This window comes from Eumetopias jubatus, unplaced genomic scaffold, assembly GCF_037043125.1.
Source record: "Eumetopias jubatus isolate StellerSeaLion01/CBP00866 unplaced genomic scaffold, mEumJub1_p1.0 scaffold_7, whole genome shotgun sequence".
Lineage (NCBI taxonomy): Eukaryota > Metazoa > Chordata > Mammalia > Carnivora > Otariidae > Eumetopias > Eumetopias jubatus.
In genome coordinates, this window is record NW_028274813.1 from 107,905,930 (window position 1) to 107,933,689 (window position 27,760).

At 37.2% G+C, this 27,760-nt stretch overlaps 1 protein-coding gene across 3 annotated transcripts in view; it reads left to right on the plus strand.

Annotated features, from left to right (window-relative positions):
* PIAS1 (protein inhibitor of activated STAT 1) overlaps positions 1–27,582 on the plus strand; it is a 117,402-nt gene extending 89,820 nt beyond the window's left edge. For 2 of the 3 annotated variants that reach the window (XM_028100217.2, XM_028100218.2), the window contains exons 8-14: positions 3,281–3,354; positions 13,930–14,090; positions 15,862–15,992; positions 16,826–17,006; positions 20,954–21,096; positions 22,925–22,962; positions 23,579–27,582. In XM_028100217.2, the coding sequence (XP_027956018.1) occupies positions 3,281–3,354; positions 13,930–14,090; positions 15,862–15,992; positions 16,826–17,006; positions 20,954–21,096; positions 22,925–22,962; positions 23,579–23,872 (1,022 nt within the window). In that variant the 3' untranslated portion in view covers positions 23,873–27,582. The remainder of the gene's footprint in view (positions 1–3,280; positions 3,355–13,929; positions 14,091–15,861; positions 15,993–16,825; positions 17,007–20,953; positions 21,097–22,924; positions 22,963–23,578) is intronic. The other variant, XM_028100219.2, reaches the window with a different exon arrangement.
* The last annotated feature ends 178 nt before the right edge of the window (positions 27,583–27,760 follow it).

The window sequence follows — 27,760 nt, forward strand, 5'->3', positions numbered from 1 at the left end:
GGATGTCACTACTGACAGTCTGACTGCCAAATTTAAACTTTCTTTCCAGTTTCCATCTTAGATATTTTTGCTGCATTTCCTTCCAACCTCTTTCTCCTTGAAAGACTCTTCTCTATTTTTTCTCCATTACTTGCCTTCAGTGGATTCTCTTAAGGGAAGCATCCTAGGTGTTTGTTTTCCCTGGGGTGTCATCCCCAGTCCATTTTCTGCATACTTTACTTAGAGATAATCACATCTAGTCTTACGGTTTAAATGAGCACCAGCTCCCAAATACCTTCATCCCAGACCTTCCCTCGAGTGTCAAATATAGCTATGTATAGCTGGCTAACTGCCTGCACCAAAACATTCCACCGGTTCCTCAGATTCAGTTATTTAAAACCAAACTCACCAAATCCTATCAAACTTCCACCCTAAATATTTCTCAAATCCATCTTCTCTCTCTCTCTCTCTCTCTCTCCCCCTCTCCCTACCATCGCTGCCCTCGTTTAAGCTCTCATATTCTTTGTTTAAAAAACCTATTCTTAAGTAATATATCCCTCTTTGTTCTTGGCCCCTCTTCATATCTCTCTCTTGGTAGCAACCTAAGTGATTAATGCAGATCTAATCTTACCATTCCCTTGCAATCCATAGCTTCTTCACATAGTGAAGTAAAAACTCCCAACTTTGTTAGCATGACAGATGTAGCTTTCCATGAAGTGGCACCTGCTTACTACTTCCCAAGGTCATCTGTATTCACCCTTCTTCTTATACGTTATATTCCATAAATACTGAATTCTTTTCTTTTATGCACTGCTCTACCAGTATTGTTCTCTGTGCCTCCGAACTTCCCTTTTCTTGGCCTGACTCCAGTTATCCTTCTTCATATTTCACTTTTTCCAGGAGGCATCTCAGAACCCCCAGAGTGGGCAAGTTGACTTTGGGGAGCTAGGTCCTTGAACACATTTGCATTAGAGCACATTACAGATGATCCCACTGAGCATCTTTACTCTCTACTAGACTCTGAGTTCCTCTGGGCAGGAATTTAATCTTACTTATCTTTGAATTCCCCGTGCACAGTTCCTGGCGCATAGCAGATCCTCAGATTTTTTTGAGGTAAACTGATTAAAAGAGAGGTAGAATAAAAATCTGGTCTCTGTGCCTCTGTTTCCTTGCCTATAAAATGAAGTATTGGCCTTAATAAGTTCAGGTGTTTACAGCCTTCAAGTTCTAAAAGGATGACTATAAAATAATCTGATATTAAGGAATGATAGAAATAACGAAACAAACAAAAAACCCAACCCGAAAGCAGCAGAAATAGAGAAATCTGTGATGATGAAATTTTGTACATTTGCAGTGTCCTGTGTGGTAGCTACCAGCAACATGTGGCTCTTGAGCTCTGAAATGTGGCCAGTGCAACTGAGGAACTGAATTTTAAATTATATTTAATTTAAATTTAAGTATAGCTACGTGTGACTGACTAGTGGCTAACTCTCATAGGTCATGACACAGAGATTTTTTTAAAAGATTAAATGTGGCTTGCTATAACTTATAGGTCAAATAATAAAATACTGTTAACCACTGCACTCACAGTGACACAGGAAAACTTTAATTCCCAGGAGACTTCCCACATGTTGGTTGATGTTTGCAGGGTAAATATTATGACTTGTCTTTATTTTTTACTCCCTTGCCCACACGTTATAAGGATTTGCTTACTTTATTTTTCCTCACTTTCTTGTGATTAAATTTAACATGGTGATTCTCCCCCCTTTCTCTTCTTTCTTTTGGTTATATTTTTTGAAGTATAGTTTACAAAAGTAAAAATTCACCTTTTTAATGGTACAGATTGATGAATTTTACAGGTGCATGGAATCATGAACCAAGCCACATCAAAATATAGAACATCCTTCATCCCAGAAAGTTCTCCTGTGGCCTCTTGCAGTTCATTTCATCCCCTTATTCCCCGTTCCTGTAACCATTGACGTGATTTCTGTCTCCATAGTTTTGTCTTTTCTAAAATGTCAGATATTTGAAGTCCTGCAGCCTGTAGCTTTTTATGTTTGGCTTTTTTAACTTTGTAAATGCTTTTGAGGCTCATCCATGTAGTTTGTTCTTTATTACTGAGTAGTATTCCATTTATCTGTACCATCATTTGTTCATCCATTTATCATTATCATTCAGTGGACAGTTAGGTTGTTTCCAGTTTTGCATTATCACAAGTAAAGCTGCTAGAATATTTACATTTTGCATATGGATATTCCAGTTTTGTAGACATAGGTTTTTGTTTCTCTTGGGTAAATATTTAGGGCTCAGATAGCTGGGTCACATGAAATGTGTATGGAAAACAGACTGACAGTTTCTTATAAAATGTATATGCCATTTGTACATTCCTACCAGTGATGTATGTGATTTCGAGTTTTTCTCCATCCTCACTAGTGCTTGGTATTGTCAGGCCGCTTTGATTTTTGGCTATTCTGGTCACTGTTTAGTAGTATCTCATTATGGTTTTAATTTGCATTTTCCTAATGACTAATGATGTCACATGCTCATTTGGTATCCTTACGGCTTCTTTGATGCAGTGTCTGTTCAAATCTTAAGAACCACAGGAGGTTTAAGCTGAAAAGATTTAGAGATTATCTAGTGTGGGTTCTTATTTTGCTAGAAGCAAAATTAAGCTCAGAGAGGAGGATTGACTTGTGTAAGATAACTTAATTAGTTTATGGATAAATATAAAACTCAGTTGTATGGGGAAAAAGCAATTTAGAATTAATATATTTTCAAAATTTAAAAATAGAACTAATAGAAAAATAGAATTAATGTATTAACATATAAAGTATGGTAATATATTTTATTATCTGAGCTTTGGAAAAATTTATAAAATAATATTGGCCTAAAAATATTGGTCATAATTTAAAAGAAAGAAAAACTTCATTCAGTTTCTTAGAGTTATAAAAGGAAAAGGTTCTGCCATTAGTTGAATATGTCAGCTTACTATAGAAATTTCCTTTATGTTACTGCAGTGCAGTTTTTGTTCCATGGATGAGAAATAAGGAACTTACAGGAAATACAGTCAGTCTATAGATATATGGTTGTTTTTCTTCTTTTGCCTGTGATAGAAATTACAAACCATGTAATTGTTTTTATCTTTCCGTCCAGTTAATTGGAAATAATTAGATTATTTTTGAGTTCATTTTTTTAAAGCTTCCTCATTTTAAGTTTCTTATTCTTTTTCTTTATGTTACATCACTGATGTATCTTTAATAAACATGCTCTGTTTGTTTGTTTTCTCTTCAATGAATGTCAGTTAAAGAGAAATTGACCGCGGATCCAGACAGTGAAATAGCTACAACCAGCCTAAGGGTTTCTCTACTATGTCCAGTAAGTGTTAACTAATACTTGCTTTCCAGAAGATTCAGCATACATTTTTCTCCTTTTCTGAAGTATTTCCGGTATTTGCAAAATGATGTTTACTTTTGAAATACGCCCATCTTTGTCACAGTTTCTGAAAAGTAGAAAGACATTATTATTTAGTCATAGGATTTGGAATCTAGCCAAAATTTTAAGTCTGTAAAAATTTTGTACTCTTAGTAAACCGTGTTTAAATATTGCTTGTGATTAATGATTAGACTCAAGTGTAAAGTCTTCAAATAAGGAATGAGCATTATCTTGGTATATTTATTAAAATTGCATTTTAAAAAATAGTATCCTTTTGAATAGAAATCCAGCCACGATTTACCCACACATTCAGTTTAACCATTTTGCCAACAATGACTACATTGTAAGACTCCACCAATTAAAAACCGTTCTATTTAGCCTGAATAACTGAATTGGTTATGCATATAAAAATAACCTAGAAATATTTTTAAACCAGAAAATGAGGTCAAAATCAATCATTTGTACAAAGTGAATCTGAGGTCCAAAACATACCAGATGATTAAACTTGCAGTGAAAAAGTTTCCCCCAAAAATGTGTTAAGATCTATTTCTTAACCAGTTTGATGTTAGGTCCACCAATTGTAGGAGTGGTAATTGAATGTGGCTTTCATACAAAAATATGTGAAAAACTGGGAGTAAATTACTTTGACATTTTAATTACCTTTTGTTCTATAATTAATTAAATTAATCGTATCTAAATTGGGGAGAAAGTATGAAAATAAGAGGACACAGCTGTTTCCTGATTTGCCTGGATTGTTCAAAGCTTTTAATATTGAAATCCTACTAATCTAAGATGAAGATGAAGTTACTGTGTTCTTAAACAAATAATTTAAACAGAAACTAAATTTTATTTGTCCTACATCTTAGTCTTTTGTTATTTATAAAATCTCAAAGACAAGATGAAAAAGTCATTAGCTCACAAATTAGTTTATAATACTGTATTTGATGTAGCTCTTAAAAAACTTTTTTGTTGGGCGCCTGGGTGGCTCAGATGGTTAAGCGTCTGCCTTCGGCTCAGGTCATGATCCTAGGGTCCTGGGATCAAGTCCCGCATCTGGCTCTCTGCTCAGCAGGAAGCCTGCTTCTCCCTCTCCCACTCCCCCTGCTTGTGCTCCCTCTCTCGCTGTCTCTCTCTCTCTCTCTGTCAGATAAATAAAATCTTTAAAGAAAAACAAAAACCTTTTTTGTTTTATAATACTGCTAAGGGAACCCTTATTCATTATTAGGCTTTTGTAAAATTATAGAAATACAGTGGGGTTAATAAAACCCCCAAATCCTATCACTTCTATATATCCTTCTATCTTTTTATTCCTTACAGTAAATCTTAGGGAAAATATTTTGATTCCAGTCTTTTTAATGTTGTTATTAAAATTCTTTGCCAAATATATGATGCAATCAATGACAGAACTGAAAGGAGAAATAGGAAGCAACACAATAATAGTAGAAGACTTGATACTCCACTTTCAGTTATGAATAGAATAACCAGACAGGAAGTCACTAAAGAAGCAGAGGACTTAAACACTATAGACCAATTGGACCTTTCAATATATATAATACTCCACCCAACAACAGCAGATTACACATTCTTCTCAATGCACATGGAACATTCTTCAGTATAGACCATGTGTTAGGCCGCAAAACAAGCCTTAACAAGTTTAAGTCATACGAAGTATCTTCTTTGACCACAGTGGGATGAAACTAGAAATTAACAGCAAAAGGAAAACAGGAAAATCCACAAATCAGTGGAAATTAAACAACACACTCTTAAACAGCCAAAGAAGTTGTCACGGGGAATTTAGAAAATGTCTGGAGACAAATGAAAATACAATACACCAAAACTTATGGGATGCAGCAAAAGCAGTAGGAAGAGGGATGTTTACAGCTGTTAATACTTACATTAAAAAAGAAGGGAGATCTCGGGGCATCTGGGTGGCTCAGTCGTTAAGCATCTGCCTTTGACTCAGGTCATGATCCCGTAGTCCTGGGATCGAGCCCCGCATCGGGCTCCCTGCTCGGCAGAAAGCCTGCTTCTCCCTCTCCCACTCCCCCTGCTTGTGTTCCCTCTCTCGCTGTGTCTCTCTCTGTTAAATAAATAAAATCTTTAAAAAAAAAGATCTCAAATCAACTATCTAACATTATGTCTCAAGATGCTAGAAAAACAAACTAAACCCAAAGTCAGCAGAGGGAAGGAAATAAGAAAGATTAACACAGAGATAAACGAAACAGAGAATAGAAAAACAATAGAAAAAAAAAGACCAAGTTTCTTTGGTTTTGGTTTTTCAAAAAGATCAACAAGATTGCCAAACCCTTAGCTAGACTAAGAAAAAAAGAGAGGAGACTCCAATAGCCAAAATTAGAAGTGAAAGAGAAGATAACTACAACTGATGAACTGATACAACAGAAATAAAAAGGATTATAAGATACTACTATGAACAATTATATGTCAACAAACTGGATAACTTAAAAGAAATAGATAAATTCTTAGAAACATAACAACCTACCAATACTGAACCATGAAGAAATAAGAAATCTGAACAAACCTATATCTACTGAGGAAATTGAAGCACCAGTCAAAAATCTCCCAACAAAGAAAAACCCAGCACCCCAGGCTTCACCAGAGCATCCTCCATAATGTTTAAATAAAGTACATTTAACACCAGTCATTTTCAAACTCTTCCAGAGAATTGAAGAGCAGGGAATACTCTCCAACTCATTCTCTGAAGCTAGCATTACATGATCCCCAGACTAGACAAAACCAAACCACTAAAAAAAAAAAAAATCACACACCGTGACCAAGTGGGATTTGTAGCTGGAATGTAAAGATGGTTCTGCATACAAAAAATCAATGTGGGGCAGCTGGGTGACTCACTTGGTTAAGCATCTGCCTTGGGCTCAGGTCATGATCTCCAGGTCCTGGGGTCGAGCCCCACATCAAGCTTCCTGCTCAGCAGGTGGACTGTCTCTCCCTCTCTCTGTGTCCCTTCCTACTGTTCACACACACTCTCTCTCTCAAATAAATAAAATGTTTTTTAAAAAATCAGTGTAATATACCACATTAACAAAATGAAGGACAAAAACCACATGAGTATCTCAGTGGATTCAGAAAAAGCATTTTGCAAAGTTTAGTACTTTTTCATCATAAAAACACTCAACTAATAGGAATAGAAAGAAGCTTCTGCAACATAATAAAAGCCATATATAAAAAGCCGACAGCAAACATGATACTCAGTAAGACAAGAATGCCCACCCTCATCACTGCTATTCAACACAGTACCAGAAAATCTGGCCAGAGCAATTACACAAGGAAAAGAAATAAGACATACAAATTGGAAAGGAAGTAAAATGATCTCTGTTCATAGATGTGATCTTTTATGTAGAAAACCCTAAAGATTGCACAAAAAAACAAAATAGTGTTACAGGATACAAAATCGAGATACAAATTTAGTTGTGTTTTTAAATACTAACAATAAACAGTCCAGAATGGAAATTAAGAAAACAGTCCTATTTACAATAGCATCAAAGAGAATAAATTACTCAGGAATAACCTTAGCCAAGGAAACAAAAGGTTTGCACACTGACATTGCTGAAAGAAATTAAAGACATAAATACATGGAAAGATATCCCAGGTTCATGGATTAGGAGGCTGATTATTATTAAAGTATCTATACTACCTAAAGTGATTTACAGATTCAGTGTAATCCCTATCAAAATCCCAGTGGCATTTTTTTGCAGAAATAGAAAAAAAAGTCCCAAAATTCCTGTGGAATTTCAAAAGACTCCATAGAGCCAAAAACAGTATTTTTAAAGAGTACAAGTTTGAGCCCCCACATTCCCTGATTTCAGAACATACTACACAGCAACAGTAATTAAGATGGTGTGGTACGGACATAAAGATAGATAATGTAGACTAATGAAACAGAATAGAGAACCTAGAAATAAACTCTTGCATTTATGTGCCAAGTTACCTTTCAATAGGGGTGCCAAGACTACGCAAGGGGGAAAAGACAGTCTCTTTAACAAAGGGCGTTGAGAAAACTAGATAGTCACATGCAAAATAAGGAAGTCGGGCCCTTTCTTTATACCACAAGCAAAAAAGAACTCAAAATGAATTAAAAACCTAAAACATAAGACCTTAAACTTTTAAACTCCTAGAAGAAAATGTAGGGGGATAGCTTTGAATTTCACAATGATTTCTTGGACATAACACCAAAAGCATAGGCAACAAAAGCAAAAATAGACAAATGGACTACACCAAACTTAAAAACTTCTGCATGTCAAAAACAGAAAAAAATGAGAGTGAAAAGACAACCTATGGCATAGGAGCAGATCATGTATCTGATAAGGGATTAACAATCTAAGAAACTATTCCAACTCAACAACAATAATAACCTGATTAAAAAATGGGCAAAGGACTTGAGTGGACATTTTTCCAAAGAAGATTTACAAGTGGCCAACAAACATGGAAGGATGTTCTGCATCGCTAATCACTAAGGAAATGTAAATAAAGCCACATGGGTTATCACTTCATACCCGTCAGGATGGCCACTATCAAAAGAACGAAAGATACCAAGTGTTGGTGAGGATGCAGAGACACTGGAACCCTTATGCCCTTTTGGTGGGAATATAAAATGCTGCAGCCATTGTGGAAAACAGTGTGCAACTTTCTCCGAAAAAGTAAAAATAGGTTTACCATATTATCCAGCAATTCCTCTTCTGGGTATATATCCAAAAGAATTCAAAGCAGGATCTCAAAGAGAAAATTTGCACAGCCATGTTCATTACAACATTCATAATAGCCAAGAGGTAGAAACAACCCAAATGTATATTGGGCGATGAATGGATAAAGAAAATGTGGAAATACATACAGTGGAATATGATGAGCCGTTTAAAAAGAAAACCCTGTCATATGCCACAACATGGATGAACCTCTAAATCATTCTGATGAGCAAATAAGCCAGTCAAAAACATAAACACTATGATTCCACTCATAAGAAGTGTCTAAAGCAGGGATGCCTGAGTGGCTCAGTTGGTTAAGCGTCTGCCTTGAGCTCAGGTCATGATCCGAGGGTCCTGGGATTGAGTCCCATATTGGGCTCCCTGCTCAGCGGGGAGCCTGCTTCTCCCTCTTCCTCTGCTGCTTCCCCTGTTTATGCTCTCCTCTCTGATAAATAAATTAAAAAAAGTGTCTGAAGGAGTCAAAATCAAAGAAACAGAAAATAAAAGGTGGTTACCAAGGACTGAGGGGAGGAGGAATTAGTGTTAGTGGGTATCAAGTTTCAGTGTTACAAGATGAAAAAGCTTGAGAAATCTCTTACGCAATAATGTGAATATACTTAACACTACTCAACTGCATGCTTAAAAATGGTTAAGGTGGTAAATTTAACGTTACATGTTTTTTACCGCAATAAAAAATATAGGCTGCAGAGTCATGGGGTGGGTGCTTAAGTAACCAGATAAATTTTTTTAAGATTTTATTTCTTTGTTTTTGTGAGAGAGAGAGAGAGAGAGAGAAAGCACGAGCATGCGAGAGCACGAGCAGGGGAGAGGGGCAGAGGCAGAAGCAGATTCCCCGCTGAGCAGGGAGCCCGATGCAGGACTCCATCCCAGGACCCTGGGATCAAGACCTGAGCTGAAGGCAGACGCTTAACCCGCTGAGCCACCCAGGCACCCACCAGATAAATGTTGTAACAGATTATGGTGTAAAGGAAGCTGGCATTTTTTTAACATTTAGGAAAATAGCTCAGAGACCAAGTAAGTGGAAGGTAGGAAGAAGACAAAGATTAAAAAACAAAACAAAACAAAAACTACTTATTCTACCCTCTTTCCCCCTCAAGCCCCTATTTGTGTATTTTCCTCCCCCATGTGATTTCTTGCCATCCCAGTCCATTGTAAAATACCACTTCAGAGACTATGAGAAATTTAGAAAAGTACAGAAGCTTCATTTTCCATAATCACTGGAAGAAGTCTTGTTTTTCTTCAATCTCCTTTTAAGAAGTGTTTACAGTTCTTTTTTCTTTTTTTAACAAAGGTCCTGCCCTCAAGGAGCATACATTCTTTTTTTTTTTTTTTTTTAAAGATTTTATTCATTTGACAGACACAGCGAGAGAGGGAACACAAGCAGGGGGAGTGAGAGAGGGACAAGCAGGCTTCCCGCCGAGCGGGGAGCCCGAAGCGGGGCTCGATCCCAGGACCCAGGATCATGACCTGAGCCAAAGACAGATGCTTAACAACTGAGCCACCCAGGCGCACCAAGAAGTGTTTACAGTTCTAATGTATGTGATGTTTATATCATTAGATGAAGCATTTATTCATATAGATAAGCACTGTAATATAAATCTTGACGTTTTTACTTCTAGAACTAGTTTTGAATTTTATAGTTCAGGTGATGTTTATCTTACTAGAAAATGTTAATCATTTTTTGCCTCTCACACCTCTTTAATTTAGTGGGCCATCTTTAATGTTCCTTACCATATCGCCCGTTTCCTCCCTTTTTAGTTGCTGCAGCTTTAGCAGTTCATTTTAAATTGACATCTGCTTTTAAAATTCAGATTATAGAAAAAAACCTCTCTATATATAATCCATAATTATAGTACTTTTATAGATTTCTATTTGGCTAAAGGGAAAATCCCTTTACAATTATTCTGGAACATCAAAGCAATATATTTTAGGTATTTTTTTATTCTGAAAAGTAAAACTTGGTAATGACAACTCATCTATATATCAAATTTATAGAATAATAAAAGAGATTTGTTCCCTTTGAAATATGTAAATATGACGTCTGACTGTGCATTTGAATTGCCCTTGTTTTGATATACACAGCTCAAAATAAATGAGTTTCTGGGTTTGTGTGCAATTTAGCTAAAGGCAATGAAAATAATTAGAAATGTTTTTGCTCTTTGGGAATTTTTTAGTTCCGATTTATTAAAAATACAGCTGGAAGAGGGGTGCCTGGGTGGCTCGGTTGGTTGAGTGTCTGACTCTTAGTTTCGGGTCAGGTCATGATCTCAGGGTTGTGAGATCGAGCCCCACATCCCTGCATCCGGCTCCCCACTCAGTAGGGAGTCTGCTTGAGGTCGTGTCACCGCCCCCCCCCCCCCTGTGCACTTTATTTCTCTAACATAAATAAATCTTAAAAAGAACAGCTGGGAGAATGTTTGAGAACCTACTTTGTGAGATACTTTTTCCCCAGACCTGTGAATTTCAATACAAATGACTTGGCATTGGTAGAAGAAAAAAAAATAAATTCCTCGGAAATTTATTTATGAAATATTGATGATGGTAATGAAGAAGTTGTGAAATTATTCTTGATATCACTATTCCTTTCTTTTTACAAGGAAAAAATACATATTGACTTTTTAGGGTCCTTTTGATATAAGCTAGTTCGGGTATTTTCTCCTGCAGCATCCTCAGTTACTAAATAGTACTATTATGTGTTATAGTAAGGTTAGTGTCATTGGAAGACTTGTTTGGGGGCTGTTTTCAGAGTGTTTTGCCAATGATGTAAATATCCACGTGCCCTATAAAGGAAAGAGAGGAATTTAGGATTATAAGATGAAGATGTTTAAAACTCTGCTTTTCTCCTTATCAGGAGAAATCATTGTCCATTTATAGATAAGTGTTTAGGAGTTAGAGATTGTTTTTAAAATCAGGAATATGAGGAGTATTATCACATGACACTTAGTGATTCTTTGAAGCAAAGCATTTCTGTGACAGCTGATAAACAGTGCATTTGGAAGTGAACTTTTCCTATTCTATACCCATTTATAAATGTCTTTCCTTCATCCTTCACGTAGCAGTGTTCCTTAAAGACTCTGGGTAAATTTGTCAGTGTGGGTGATCATACGGGCTTGAGAATAGCTCTCTCACCAAAAAGGTGAGCTGACAAGTGAGGATTAGAGGGAGGAAAGTCTGTGAAATGATTGCTTAGAGAATAACTGCTTTTCAGAGTGTAAGTTCTGTGGCCTATAGCTTGGATTCTGAAACCGGCTTTATGTTTTACCTTCTTATGCACTGTCTTCATAAACTATCCAAAGTGGCCTACTAATTCTGCAGTATGTGGACTTTGTCTACAATTACTGTATTTGTCTAGGATTTTCCAGTCTGCAGTTTCTCTACTTAGTATTTAAGCATTAGGAAAAATACCTGCTCAGTAGCAATTTCTACTTCACAGGTAAGTTAAGGTCTGTTTAAGATATAAAAATTTAATTTAACACCACCAAGCGGTTCATTATTTGGAAAATGTTTCTGGACTAATGCAACGTGTTTTGGCTAATAATAAATATATGATTCTTCTGTTATAAGAACTAGTTTGTTCTTTTTTTGCCTTTTCATCAGGAGCTTGTATACATCAAATCATAAAAATTGAGTAGTAGAAGAGTAAAGGGGAGTGAAGAGTTGTTTAATCTTAATGTGAGCATAGAATGGAAGAAGGACTGAGCTGATACGGGTGTGTCTCCCATTAGCTTACCAAGTGATTTGAGCAGATAATGTTTCTGTACTTTAATTATAATGGGTGACATATATTGAGCACTTACTATATGTCAGGCATATAACATAATTTAACATAACTTAACACATAACATAATTTAAATCCCACAGTCTTATGATGTAGATGGTATTTTTATCCCTGTTTTACAAAGCTGAGGCTCAGGGACGCTATGTGAGATCAGGATTCCCACTGTAAGTAGTGGGGCCAGGATTCAAATCTAGGTAGTCTAACTCCAGAATTCATACTCTGGCCTGCCTCGTAAAGTACCACATGCAGCCCCCACGCTCTCCATGAGTGGTCCCTCCTAGAGCTGCTCAGTGAAGCACAGCCAAAGCTTTTCCAGCCCCCACACACGGCCATCTTCCTGCTCTATAGCACATACATTGCCAAGTGCCAGGGATAAGGGATTGAGTTTGATATATTTCTAGTAGGAAGAGACACACACGTAAACAAGTAGTACATAATCATGCACAGGGTGGAGTTGGGCACACACAGAGAAGGGAGCTGTCCGTTTGCTCTGTGTCTCTCCAGCCCGTACTTCTAACACTGTAAGCTGGCACTACTCCCCTCTCAGAAGCTTACGGCACAGCCTGGGTCCTGTTTTGTTCTTCATCACTACATCCTGTTGAAGTAAGGAGGAAACAGTGTTACTTTGGAGATAGAAAAAGAGGCCCAGAAAGGTTAAGGGCCTTTCCTAGAGGCACAGTAAATCATTGGTACCAGAACAATTATTTAGGGCTGCAAATGACAGTTAATTTCCTTGGTAGACTTCCTAGGAAATTGCACATTTCCCTGAAATTCTTCTAAGCCAAAATCCTTTTCCTCTTTCTTTCCTCATTTAACTCATATCCTTTTCAAGCCTTTATGTTTTTCAAGCTTGCAAGAATGTGGGAAATCTTTTTCTGGTTAGCAAACAGTGTGGTTATTGAAAGTAGATAACTTCTCTACTGGTTGGCCATTGTTGCCTCCAGGGGGGCCCCACAGTGGTCACCCAGCTGCACTCTGTGAGGTCGCCTCCAGGGAAGGAGCTGTGATGTGACAGCTCTCAGTGCAGCTTCCGTGCCCTGAGCCCAAGGTAGCAGCTCAGGGACCGGATGAACTAGGTTTTGTTTTTCACAGGACAGACTCAACCTCAGGTTAAGCAGCATTTGCAAGGCAAGAAGAGAAAGTCTCATAACATGGTGAAGATGCTAGAGATCTAGGGATGTTTGCCGAATTGTCTGTGATAGTGCCCAGTAAGGGAAGAAAAACAGAGTGCACACACTTGACTTCCTTCTCAGAGCTGCCATTTGGCAACTCTGCCAAACATCCTGGGGAATACATGCCCTTCATTAAGTTTTCACATGTGAACTACCCTCATTCAGAGATCAGGTTGGATGACTTTATATCTATATCCTGCAGTATTTAATAAGACATCCTTTTTCCATTTTCCAAATCCCTAGTAAAGTGGTTCTTAACTTTTTTGGATCAGAGACTTCTCTGAGAATTTGGTGGGGCGTCTGGGTGGCTCAGTCAGTTAAGCGTCTGCCTTTGGCTCAGGCCTTGATCCCGGGGTCCTGGGATTGAGCCCGGCGTTGGACTCTCTGCTGAGCAGGGAGTCTGCTTCTCCTTCTCCCTTTGCCCCTCCCCTCCTTGCTCTCAAGTGAATAAATTTAAAAAATCTTTAAAAAAAGAAGAATTTGGTAAAAGTGCTCTCTCTGGGGAAATGTACAAACTTGTAAAATTTTACATACAATTTTAAGGAGTTCGTGGTTCTTTCCCCCAAAAGCTGATCTATGAGCTTGGGGCGGGGGAATAACCCTTGCTATAGACTTTCCATAGTCACTATGTTTAATATCTAAAGAAATACTATAATTTTTTAAACATGTAGGTTTCATAGAAAATGTGTTTAATCTTCTTCCATATTGATGAAAAGTAAATATAATATGCTTTAAGTCAGAATACATATACATTGTGTTTCAGGAGATTTTTATCAAAACTTAAATTGAATAACAGTTGTCTAATATTTACTTTTGTCTCCGTCTTTTAAAGCTTGGTAAAATGCGGTTGACAATTCCATGCCGGGCCCTGACATGTTCTCATCTGCAGTGTTTTGATGCAACTCTTTATATTCAGATGAATGAGAAAAAACCAACCTGGGTTTGTCCTGTCTGTGATAAGAAGGCTCCGTATGAACACCTTATTATTGACGGGTATGTTAATTTAAAGTGTTTCCTTATACCTTGGAATGACCGTCTGTTATTTGGATTTGTTATCCATCAGGTTTAGGATGAAAATTCTATAGGTAGTGTTCTGAGTAATATATTTTTAGGATTTTCCTGATTCTAGAAATCAGTACTTTTCAAAGTAAGTAATATTGTAAGCATTTTTCCTTTTTAAGTTGACGTCCTCCTGTGTGGGAAGCGCATGCTTTACCATCTGTATCTCCTGACTTTTACCATTTGAAGTACCACAGGTTCTAAGTAGGGTATGCTTACACCTATTGCTCACATGAATCCATCTACCCCTAGCCATGCAGACCATATCAGAGAAAGAGTGAAAGCATTGTGAAACTCTGGTTAACTTAAGCTCACCCAAATTGGGCTTTTCAGTGGAAGTTAACCTGTTTTTGCAGATTTTTCTCATGCTTCAGTCATAGTTCATCAAACCTATTCCCCACTGTAAGGGCTGCTAAAACTGATCAGCATGCTGAATAGCAGCTTTCTTGGTTTTTCTGTTTCCTCTGAAATACTTGTCTCTGTCTTTCTTGTCCCCTACAGCATCACATCAATCAGGGTTTTTTGTGTTTTTTTTTTTTTTTTAAAACTCCTATGTTTTATCTGTCCTTCCAGACATCTTGGAGTGTTTCTCTAAATGTACCCCTATCCTCTAGCCTCCTTCCTTGTCCTTTTTGCCACTGAACAAAGATAAATTGTGGAAAGAAGGATCTTCTTGATAGTTCCTGTACTCGCCAGCAAAACAGTTAAGGCAACTTATCTACAGCATTTGAAAAAACTCAGGAGTCTGAAGATGTACCATTAGAAAGGGGATATATTTAACAATACAGTATCACCTGGAGCTTGAAAGATGGCAGACCAATCATGGGAAAAAAGTAAATGTGTCACTTAAATGTTTTATGTTTAATTGTTTAGAAATGACAGTGATAACTAATAAATCTAAATTAAATAATACTTTACCAACGCTGTATATTATATAGCTTTAGATCCCCTCCTCTGTCAATTGGGATCTTTCTTTATTTTAAAAGCCACACACACACACACACACACACACACACACACACACACACACACACACAGATCTATACACACATTTAAAGAAAAAATTGGAAAACAGGAATTAATAAAAGAGCTTTGTGGTGTATTTTCTGATTTTTGTTTTTACAGAATTGTGATTGTACAATATTAGTATTTTTTATCCTTTGGTTTCATTTCAGAATTTGACACTTTTACACATTTTTTTGCAAATCTCACTTCTTAATATCTGCATGATAATTTTCAAGGAGATGTAACATTCAGTACATATTTTTGTATGTATTGCTTCAGTAAGATATGCTTATTGTAGACAATTTGGATGATGCACAAGAATATAAAGGAGAAAAAGAAATACTGATGATGTGTCCCCGCTCAGAAATAACTGCTGTTTATATACCATTCACACATGGAATTGTATTTTCTTGGCCTCTTCTCACTTTCTGTGAATATTTTCCCGTATTATTAAAAATATTTGAAAACCTCATTTTTCATGGTTGTATAAGGTACCTTGTATAAGGTACCATGATCTAAGTAATACTTCCCTAAAATAGGCCTCGATTTTGAGAACAAATATAACTTGTCTGTTCTTCTTTCTTCTTTTTCATTTATACTTCTACAAAACAGAGGTGGTCTGAATGTTTTTTGAATAGCAATACTTCTAGTCTGTTTTCATTTAGAATGTGATATTCAGAGGACCACGTGTTTTTTGTAGCTTGTTTATGGAGATCCTAAAGTACTGTACAGACTGTGATGAGATACAGTTTAAGGAGGATGGCTCTTGGGCACCTATGAGATCAAAAAAGGAAGTACAGGAAGTCTCTGCCTCTTACAATGGAGTTGATGGTGAGTGCTGGTTTCCAGAAGGGTGGGGTGGTCTCCCTGCTGTTGCATAGCCCTGCTTTTCAGTATTAAAACATAACGTATTCTGGGGGCGCCTGGCTGGCTCAGTCAGCAGAGCATGTGACTCTTGATCTTGGGTTCGTGAGCTTAAGCCTCACGTTGGGTGCAGAGATGACTAAAAAAAAGAATAAACTTTTTAAAAAGTATACATTTCTGAATAATTCAGTTTATGGGTAGCTCAGTAACTCTTACTAAATTATTGATTAAATATTCAGAAGTAGTAGAGAACTCTTTAAATTCACTTTGCCAGCTTTTAAATTTTGGGGATACAAGATTAAAAGCAACATAATCTAATAAGTCATTTGTAAGGTCATGCTTTTGAAATGGTATCCTTTTGAATGTTGAAGAGATTTGGTAAAGGTTAGTGAATGTTTCTTATTCATTTATGTTATTTTTCTGGTTTTTAGTATGTTTTTGCTGGAAGGAAGCTGTGACTTTTAAAAAATGTTACCATGCATTTCTTAAGTATCCCAGGTACATATGTAATATATAGTCTTTATCCTCAAACTGCTTTTATTCTGAAGTAGACATACATTTTGATTGTTTGCCCTAATTCAGGATTGTCTTTCAAAAAAACAAAACAAAACAAAAAACCCCTTTAACAACCAATAATAAATAGTAGCTTTAAGCTTAGGGGACCAGAGCTACTACTCTTTGACCCCAGCAGTATTATAAGTCTAAACTGTAATCGATAAACCAATCCATTAGGCACACTGTGGAAGAAAAGAGAGGTGTCATAGGTCTTTTTGCCTTGTGTTTTGATCATTCCCATACAGGATGCTTGAGCTCCACATTGGAGCATCAGGTGGCTTCTCACCACCAGTCCTCAAATAAAAATAAGAAAGTAGAGGTGATTGATTTAACCATAGACAGTTCATCTGATGAAGAGGAAGAAGAGCCATCTGCCAAGAGGACCTGTCCTTCCCTATCTCCCACATCACCACTAAATAATAAAGGGTAAGTACTGAGACCTTGAAAAGTCACTGTGAAAGTTAATTTTGCAAATACAATTTAAAATATCTGCCAAATAAAATGATTATGCATGATTGTAAAACTTAACTTAGTAATCAAAGAATAGATTGGATTTTCCCCAGGTGTGTGATATTCTTGAGGGGCTGGGATAATGCATTAAAGAAGTCCCCTTGGATACAGTATTTATCATACCAAAAGATATTCTAGTACAGTGGTTCTTAAACTTTGGTGTACAGCAGAATCACCCAGAGGGCTCATTAAGACACACATTGCTCCCCTATTCCCCCATGTCTGATTCAGGAGTAGGGACTGAGAAAATTCGTATCTCTGATCAGTTCTTAGGTAATCTTAATGCCGCTCGTAGGATTTAAAACATTTACTCAAACTGGAAATGTATGCTGTAAGATTAATCCTGAGTTGAGTCTTTCAAATAGAAAACAGAGGAAGACAAGAGGAATGCTTTAAACCTGCCTCAGAGGGCGCCTGGGTGGCTCAGTCGGTTAAGCGACTGCCTTCGGCTCAGGTCATGATCCCAGGGTCCTGGGATGGAGTCCCACATCGGGCTCCCTGTTCAGCGGGGAACCTGCTTCTCCCTCTCCCTCTGCCTGCCACTCCCCCTGCTTGTGCTCTTCTCTGACAAATAAATAAATAAAATCTTAAAAAAAAAACCCCAAAACAAAAAACCTGCCTAGGAGTGTGTGAGATTGGCAGTGAAAGAAGTCAGAGCCTGAAGCTGCAGGGCACAATGCCTTCTGTTTTGCCAGCTCATTTCCCATATTTCCCATTAGTCTCCTATCAGTAATAAATGTACCTTGGTTATGCTTCAGTTCAGTTTAGCAAACACTGTTATCTACTTGAGGTAAAACACCCTGTGCCTAACATGGATGGTAATAAAATGAGTAAGTACAGTCCTAACCTTAAAGGTTTAGCATTTTGTGGAGGATGGTAAAACAAGTAGCCAGCTCTAGCTGTATTCTTAAAATAGACTCAGCCTCATGAGACATATCAGGGGTTCTCAACAAAAAGACTTCATGTTTTGCTGAGGCACAGTTGTAGCACACTAAAGGTAAATCTAGAAATAGGTGAGCCCCTTTTTAGGTATGTATCAGGAGAATGATGTAGCCCTTTGGAACTGAATAGGAGCGATTCAAAAAATCTCCTCCTGCCTGAAGAAAGAATGTTAAGTGAGAGAAGGAAGGTCCACAGAAGGCATTGTTGCAAGATTTCAAGGTTCAAGAGGGAAAGTTAACACCAGACCAAGAGCAAGCATTTCTATGCTTGGAGTGAAATAATTTTCAGGTTTGAGACTGAGGAGATAAAAGATCTTCTGTTTGAGAATATTTGTAATCACTTGAAAGGTAAAGTTGCAATAGTAAAAGCATTAATAGTGATAAATGTATCTCACTTGTTAAAAACTTTGTTTCAGGAATCTTCATAATACAATCAGATCTGTTACACAGGTTGGTATTTTCACTCTAGAGTAGCTTAGCAAACATCAGACAGCAATAAAGACATTAATAGCAGTATCATTATTCTAAAAAAGAATGAATTATTTAAACACTAATTCTACTTTAAATCCTACTTTGTGAAGACTTACCTCTGATGAAAGCCTACCTTGATGTCTGCTGCCCAACAAGCCTGACCTTGTTACTACACCAACTTATTTTATAAATCTGAGTGGGAGAAAAAGAAAAGTCAAATGGCCAAAAGCTGGTGTAGTTAAAACAGATATCGATAGAATCTTGATTCAAGATGTTTTATATATCAAACCATACTATGACCAAATACACATTATCACATTATTTCTTTAAATGCCATAATTGCAACATTAAAAGATATTTCATAAATCTCTGGGTGTGTAAATACTTTGTGGATTAAAAGCACCATTATGTTTAAGTTAGTTCTACTCTTATCTATAGTAGTCACATATGTATGTGTGGGCTGTGTGGTAATTTTGCTCTCTTGACTGTACATTTTTCCTTAAGAGAAACTTTTGAGTGTTTAAAAATCTAATATTTCAATTCTTTGGATATTTGCTTTGCTGTTTTTCCAAAAATAGTTGTGTTTATTATGTTTAGAAAATTACATTAGGTGCATTAACTACTTCCTGAGCTTCCCAGTGACCAAGTAAACCCAGATACAGTATTTACAAATGTCAGACCTTTCTCTGTTTTTGGATAAAAACAAGCAGCCTGAAAGTTTATGGCATTTTTAGAAGGATAACACCATATTCAACACTAGTGGCCATCTTACAATAATGACTATCCAATAAATAAAAACCTGAACCCTAAGCATATTGTATTTGTTATTGTGCAATGTAAAGGTGGAAATGCATTTTCAGAATATTACCACAAAATTGAAAGGAAAGTTGCCAGCCAGGAATTAGAGACAAACATTAGTAAATGTAAAACAATTTGCTGTCTTCAGCCGCCAAGGGTTTAGCATTCATCCAGAAGTTTCGTTTCCTGTTTGGTATACCAAGATGTTTTCAAAGGCTAGCATTTCATCTGCTTTCTTCTCTCTTGTAATCCCTTAGGCATTGTCAGAGGAGACAGCTAATGGAAAATGGTACTTTTTATAGATGTAAGAGGTTTAATTAATTAAGTTTCCATTAGACAAAACATTTTTATGAGGCAGATGAGAGTATATTTTATGCTTCATATTTCATTCATGAAACTGTGGTAGATGATCATAAGTAGAACTCTATTCCTAGAAATCCAGCCTTGGCCTCTTTTGAAATATTCTGATCTTGCATTGCACCATTGAAATTGTATCTCCACACCCAAGTACTTTATATGAAGTTTTACAAGCAAAAAACAGCCTCTTTATACCTCCTTTTCTCTTTATTTTCCAAAACTTACATGCCTGTTAGCCTCTTCTATGGTTGGGATAGGACATGACCCTTATGTTTGCACTCAATTTTTCCTTTTCTTTTTCATTTCTTTCTCACACCTTTTTGCTTTTTACTTAATTTTTTTGTCAAAAAAAAAAAATTTAGGGACGCCTGAGTAGCATAGTCAGTTAAGCATCCGACTCTTGCTTTAGCTCAGGTTATGATGTTGGAATCATGAGATCGAGCCTCCATCGGGCTCCACACTCAGCATGGAGTCTGCTTGGGATTCTCTCTCCCTCTGCCCCTCCCCCGTGCTCATTCGCTCATGCACTCTCTCTCTCTGGAATAAATAAATAAATCTTTTTTAAAAAGAAAAGAAGATTTAACTTCTCCGTTACTTAAACATTTCATGCTGTTCTTCCAGAATCCCTTTTTTTGTCGTCCCCCCCCCGCCCCCCGCAACAGTTCTGTACTCCCTTTAAAACCTTTCCACCACCTGTTCATTTTGGAGCATCTCTTCTTGTCTCGCTGCCTTCGTTCATTCAGCAGGCCTTGTATGCAAACAGTGTGCTGATGAGTGTGCGGGGCATTAGGAATACCAGGATAAACAGTTCCTTGTCTCTGTTCCATAAAGCTTACAAGTCTGGGGGCCAGCTGTTAACTCTACTGCTCAGATTGCTACCGTCCCCCAGGCTCGTCTATATGTGTTTTCTTTGCGAGGACGTACCTATACTTTTTACAAGAAAACACTCAGTGCTTATTTTTAAAAGGTTTCAGAATCTCAGCTGCTATAGATATCTTCCGCTCATTTCTCACTGAAGTGGCTCAGCCGCGCATTCCAAAAGTGTAGATGAGACAGCATGCAATTTATGAATGTTGGATACACCGTTGCACCCATCCATTTCTCCTTACAGCCCCTGCAAAGTGCTGCTGTATATGCAGATTATTTCCTAGTAGTAGTCTAAATTATATATTGCTTTGCTTGTCTTTTTATTTTCAGCACAAAAGCTAGGACTCATTTTGTGAGATACAGTCCCTTTGTTAAACCTAAAAGTTCAGCTAACTCATGAAAATTATGCGAACCTTTTCCTTCTTCTAGCATATTAAGTCTTCCACATCAAGCGTCTCCGGTGTCCCGCACCCCAAGCCTCCCTGCTGTAGATACAAGCTACATTAATACTTCCCTCATTCAAGACTACAGGCACCCTTTCCACATGACACCCATGCCTTATGACCTACAAGGTGAGTCACCGGTCCTTCTCTGTTGTCACATAGCATTATAAATACCTTTCATCTACATAGTCTTCCTCCGGGTGAGTCTAAGGAAGAATGGAAAGATTGATAAAATGGGGGCTTGGGCCTAGGGAACTGGGAGAAATATATACTGTGGTCATAAATAGAGATCCAGTTTCTTTTTTGCTTGGACCTTCATCAGTAGCCAGTGTTTTACTCCCAGTGGTGAATGTCATGTGATGATCTTTAGGTTTTGTGAGCTTCAAAATAGTCTGCAAGTTGTTTGGGGGTGACTTTTAGTATGTTGCTTTGAATTTTAATATTTATGAAAATTATTCTTTGTTCCCTGAATCCAGTTATAATGCAACAGGCATTGTGGGTAACTGTGTTGTATTATCTTTAAAGTAGTGCTGAATTGAGACATTGGAAAGTTTTAATTTTTGTTCCAGTGAACCTGATTCTTCCTTTTAAAAGTAGTTTGAAATGTCAGTGTACTCAATGCACAATGTATTTTGAGTTGATAATGATTATTTACATTATCAAAAAATTATTAGTTTTTCTTCTGTATCTTTATAATTTAATAATTTGTATATCTAGGGACATTTTTATTCCAAAAAAGCTATATATGCTCATTGTAGAAAATTAAAAAAAAAAATTAAAATGGAAGTTTTCCTCCACCCCTCCCCTACAGAAAAAGCCAGGGCCAAGAATCCAGTGTAAAGATTCTTGGAAGCTGAGATAGTTGAGTAGATTCTTAGTGATTGTTAGGAAGACCCTGTTTGAGCTCAGTCCAATAGAACCTTCTGCAGTGAGGGAAATGTTGTAATTTACAGTGGCCATTAGCCACATAAGGTTATTGAGCATTTGAAACATGGCTAGTGTGATTGAAGAACTGAGTTTTTCATTTTACTTCATCTTAATAAATTTAGATACCCACATCATGTGGCTAAGTGCAACCCTGTTTCTCACTTAGGCTACTGCCCAATCTCACTATCATGAACCACAGTGCTATCCATTTTGCAGGTCCTCATGTTATAATCTGTTCTTGTGTAGATAGTGGATGGATCCCCAAAGTGTTTGTGTTGTTGTCATATTTTTCACTACATCTGCTTGTTGTCCTTTCCGCCAAGTTGAGACCTCATAATAAGGCATTTTATTCACATGGGTTTTCTTGTTCTTCATTACATTACACATTGAGTGATACAGACAAGAGTGGGAATTAGAAGGGGCAGCTTGCATTGACTCCCTGGCAGCCAGGAATCAGAGCTGGTCCTTCTGTGATGCACCACCCCAGCAACCAGACACCCCTCAGCTCTCTTTCCCCCCCTCTTGCCACTGGAGGGTCTCTGAGTTAGAATCTGGTACAGATAGTGGCGAGCAGGCAAATTTGAGAAAGAAAAAAGACCTGTGCTACAGCTTGTTTAACTTCCTCCTACATAAAACTTTTCTCACCCACAAAATGTAGCTAGAAATAATGACCTACCTCATAGGCGCTTGTGAGGAGTAAATTAGAGTAGTTTGAAATGTTACTTAAGAGGAGTCGATGAGAACATTAAGTGAAAAGTGCTCTGTCAGTTTAAGGGATCAGTGTTGGATCCAACAGGGCAGCAGTGGCCCAGATCCCACAAATGGAGTTACAAGGAAGGCAAATCATGGCTTGGACTTCAGCCTTGGTAATCTAGAGATGGGAGGGATGTACAACATTCAGCTCCACTCTTCTTGTTTAAATTCTAAATGAATTTAGAATTAGCATTTTATTTGTTTCTGCAGTATTGGGGGCATTAGGGAGGGATTTTTCTTTTGTTTTTCAAAACTAAAATGATCTTTTTTCTCACAGGATTAGATTTCTTTCCTTTCTTATCAGGAGACAATCAGGTATGTTATATGAAAAAAATGCTGTTGTTTTAATTGCACATTAACATTTATAAGTATAATATGTAGCTGAGAGAGAAGATAAATTTCTTAGGAAATTCAGAGTAGCCCTACTCATTATTGTTAAGGTTTTAAGAATTTATATAAAAATCCCCTTGTTTCTACTGTGTCTGAGTATATAGTAGGAACAGTATCTATTTGTTGGTTTCCAGTACTTTTTTATGAAGAAACAGGGCAGTAAGTCAGTTGACAAATTCTTGGCCAAATATCTCCATAAGAGAAAGAGGGTGGGTTGTCTTCTTTCCTGCTGCTTCTGAGCATATGCCTCTTGGGAAATAGAATTTTGAGAATTGTTTGCATTACAAATTAAAACAAAAAAACTATCAATTTTATTTTGGTATTTCCCCCAGTTTAACATACAAGAATGTCTCTCAAGATCAAGGTTGTGATCATTACATAAGGCCATCTGATTTTGTGAAATATTTTATTAGGTATCTCAGACGTAGCAGCTATGCAGTAATATTACATTGAGGACTCTGTTCTGCTGAGAAGAAGGTTTATGAATTAGAACTGATGGGTTTTGTGTCTTCTGTTCCCCGTCCCCCCCCCCCACCGCCAGCATTATAACACCTCCCTCCTGGCTGCCGCCGCCGCAGCAGTGTCAGATGATCAAGACCTCTTACACTCGTCTCGGTTTTTCCCGTATACCTCCTCGCAGATGTTTCTCGATCAGTTAAGCGCAGGAGGCAGCACTTCTCTGCCGGCCACCAACGGCAGCAGTAGCGGCAGTAACAGCAGCCTCGTGTCCTCCAACAGCCTGCGGGACAGCCATAGCCACAGTGTCGCCAACAGGAGCGGCTCGGACACGGCCTCCATCTTCGGCATCATACCAGACATTATTTCATTGGACTGATTCCCTTGCCCCTGCTGCTCCCACCCCCACCCCAGATTAAATGAACTTGGCAGAAAGAAGAGAACTTTGTGCTATGTTTTACCTTATTCTGTTTAGAAAAGTACACAAGCGTGTTTTTTTCCTTTTTTTAGGGAAAAAATTAAAAGAAATGTACAGAGAACAAAACTATATTTTCAGTTTTACTTTTGTATATAAATCTAAGACTGCCTGTCTGATAAAACACTTGTAAAAAACAAAAAAAAAAAAAAAAGGAAAGAAAAGAAAAAAAAAAAAACACCAGTACCCACAAACCACCTTCAGTTCATTTTTTTCCTGGATTCTGAAGATTTTTTTTTTTCATCATTTGTCCTATGGTTTTGGTTTTATTTTACTTCAATGGCATTATTTTATTTGCAATAACAGAAAAGGAATTGCATGTATGAAGTTTTAAATTGTGGGCTTTTCTTTGTTGTGGGGAGGGGCCTGGGGGGATAGTTTTCATTTCCATTTTCTAAAAAGGACAGACTTGGATTCTGTTTGTGTGTGTGCATATTATATCCAGCCTTAAGTTATAAATCTCATCTGTCCCACTGCATTCCCTGTGTATTTTCAGGACCTAGCTCGTGGGGGTGTGTGTTCAGTGTGTGTGTCTGTGTATATTTTTCCATTGTTAACTGTTCCTTCTCCTCCCAAGTTTGCATTCAGTTGATAAATCAGTTGCCTGCTTCTTTCAAAGTGCTTTGAAGGTCTTGAACTCACATATGAGCATCTTTATTGATATCCCAATTGCATGTTCTCCATCACATATTCTCTCTTATTTGCTAGATACCCCCTGAGAATATGTTTTAGAGATTTGGAGTAAAGCTGTCTGGATAAGGAGTAGGCTTGGCAGACCTGTGAATAATACACTTTAGTTCTTTCTTCTGAATTTGGATTGCCAGTATTATGTACTTAAACCAAGTCTGTGAACACCTGCCTTTTTGGCCACAGGGTAACAAGTTTTCATGTAAGATCTTCATGCCAAAGTAGGAAGTAAAAATAGCTTAGAAAGCCATGTTGGGTGTCTTGTGCAGCTGACAGAGGTAAGGTTACATCACCTCGAAAAAGAAAGAAAGTCAATTATCCTAAAAGTAAATTCTCTTCGGAAAATACAGTGCACCACACATGTCAATCTAGAAATCCACTATGTGATAAACAGTTGAAATGCAAAATAGGCTTGATCCTTGGTCATTTTTACTCTCTGGATCTGAGTGTACTTCTTTTCTCAGCCTAGCTATCTTGTTTGTTTTATTTTTTTCTTCACCTTTTAAAGAGAAGCATGACATAGGAAAGTCGATTTTTTTTTTCCCCCTAGAATTCATGGATCAATCTGATCTATTTATTCATAATGGAACATGTAAATATAGTGAGAACTATTTTTCAGAAGATGAATGTGGGTTGGAGGGAAGGAAGGTGGTTCTACTTGTGTTCCAAAATCCTCTTTAGAGAAGGTGTCACGTTCTTCAGGGAGCACCTGAGGGTGTGGAAAGTATCTTCTAGCTGATGGAGAGGCTTAGGCGGTTTAACAGAAAAGATACAAAGAAGGAAGGGGCATAACAATACCAGTTTCCCAGCCTGGATTTTTCTGTCACAACTGTTCAGGTTCTCAGAGTTGTTCTCAGAGTTGATGAAGGACCACCTTAGTGTATAAAAGTGTTGTTCCAACCTTGTGGTGGTAACAAGTGACCTACTTTTTCCAGGTAGAATTCAAGATGGCTGTATCTTCAGTTGTATGATAAAATTAGCGGTTCACATGACTGTGTGGCATCTAAAAATAATATGTTTTTACAGCATCTCTCTGCCACTAAATTGTTGACTTGAATTTTGAAAAACAAGTTGGTGTTGATATGTATATGTGTGTGTGTATATATATGTATTTATAGACAAGTGTGAGTGACACGTGAGTTATATAGTCTTCCCCAACGCATGTGTATTCCACACATACATGGCTGAGTTATAGTCACTAAACAATTTGCAATAAAAACAAAAGATTCATTGTCAGTGAAAACAGGAATTAGTTAAGCTTTTTAATGAAATCTGCTATTATGGTGAGTAAACTCTTTAAGAACTCTCATAGCTATATTAACTTAGGCTAATATTTAATGGTACCATAATTTGTGTCTAAATTCAGATTGGGATAGAAATCACTCCACTTGTGGGGTGTTGTCTTCACACTGTAATAGGAAACATTTCTATTAATTCAGCTACCTAAAATGAATAGTTTTCTGTATTCTTTTTTTGTTTTTCTGTCATTGTTAGTGGTCTCAAAATTCTGATCAATAACTTTGTGTATGATGCTGAATTCCAAACTCTGAATGATCCAGTTGAAAACCCATCCCTCTCCTTTCTTCAGCCCAGTTTTGGGGATGGTGAGTTTCCCTCAGTGTCCTGCATTATACCAACCTAAGGGAAGAACAGGTAATAGGGAGAAAGAAATGTCTGTCTAGTGGCTTTGGTCATGTCTCCATAGGAGAAACGAACCATTCGATTGTCTTCTGATGTTCATTCCACTCTAAGGAGCTTGTTTCTTTGGAAAGTTGTTGACTTTCCAAAGTGTTGCATGAGTGGTAGCTATCACTCTGTTGGTCTTATGGTCGATCCTAGTCAATCAGACTGTCATGATCTGTACTAGTTACTGGTAGAGTCATGCACTGCACTGTTCTAAGTTAAAAGAAGTGCATAGTCATTTCATCTGTTTTTTCCTTAGCCTACCCTCACTCCCCCACCCACACCGACACTGACATGCTGTCTGTGGACAAATAGCGATTCTCAGTCTTTTGGCAAGCTGCCACCATCCTTGCCTTGGTCTTTCATAATAGGGTGTGCATATGATTGTGTTTCTGTCCGGGACTCTGGGTGTGTGTATACACGCACACATCTTTGATAAAATAGCTGTTTGACTTAGCAGGGTTGAAGTGGCTTTTAATTATTTTTGTGGGCATTATTGGACACCTCTTTTTAAAACAATCTGAACCTTAACCATACCACACTTGGCTGACTAATTTATTTTGAGCATTAAAATTTTTCTTCTGTTAATTTAGATATTATCACATTTCTGTATCATTACTGACTTAAGAAAGATTGCACTTAAGCTTCTGACAAATGTGATTACTTGGCAGATTTTCCTTAGAGTCAAATGTCTGAAACTGAATGAAAATATATACCAATTTTAAATGAACTAATTGTGGAAAGAACATTTTTAAACAATTCCAAGTTTAAATACATAAGATACTTCAAGATATTCAGGACTTTAAAGCACATTTAAAATTATTTTAGCAAGAATTTTGTTTTATCAATACATGTTGAATTGTTTTTTAATTGAAAAAAAAACAAACACAAAGCTTAGATTTCAGAAAGAGGGAGGGAGAAGAGCTGGTGGTCCCAGAGTGTGCTGCTGTTAATTGTTTAATTAACAAAGGGGAAATGTATATAAACAGATATAAAAGTTACCATAAATTCCATGAACTTAAATCTGTGATTCATTGCCTTAAAACTTTCTCTTAGAATTTCCATGCCGCATGCCAAACCAGTAAAATGGCTTTTAAAAATGTATAGTAGACCCATGTCAGTTTGTATAAAAGTACCAAGTGAAAATATTTATTACATGCATTGGAAAAAAATTGTTTACCTATTGAATGTTACCTGTTTATGTAGAGCTCTTTAGATGTAATAAAAGAAAAGCCTTCAGTTAATTTGTCTTCTGTAAAATAATACTGCGGGTATTCAAGGGACAGTCCCTATGAGAAAAATGATAATGCTTTGTGCTTCCAAAGCACCTTTCATCCAGAGATTTCAAAGCATGGCGATTAATTTTCTTGCAACTTGCTTTGAGGTAAGTAATGCATATACGGCCATCGTTCCCCTTTCTTT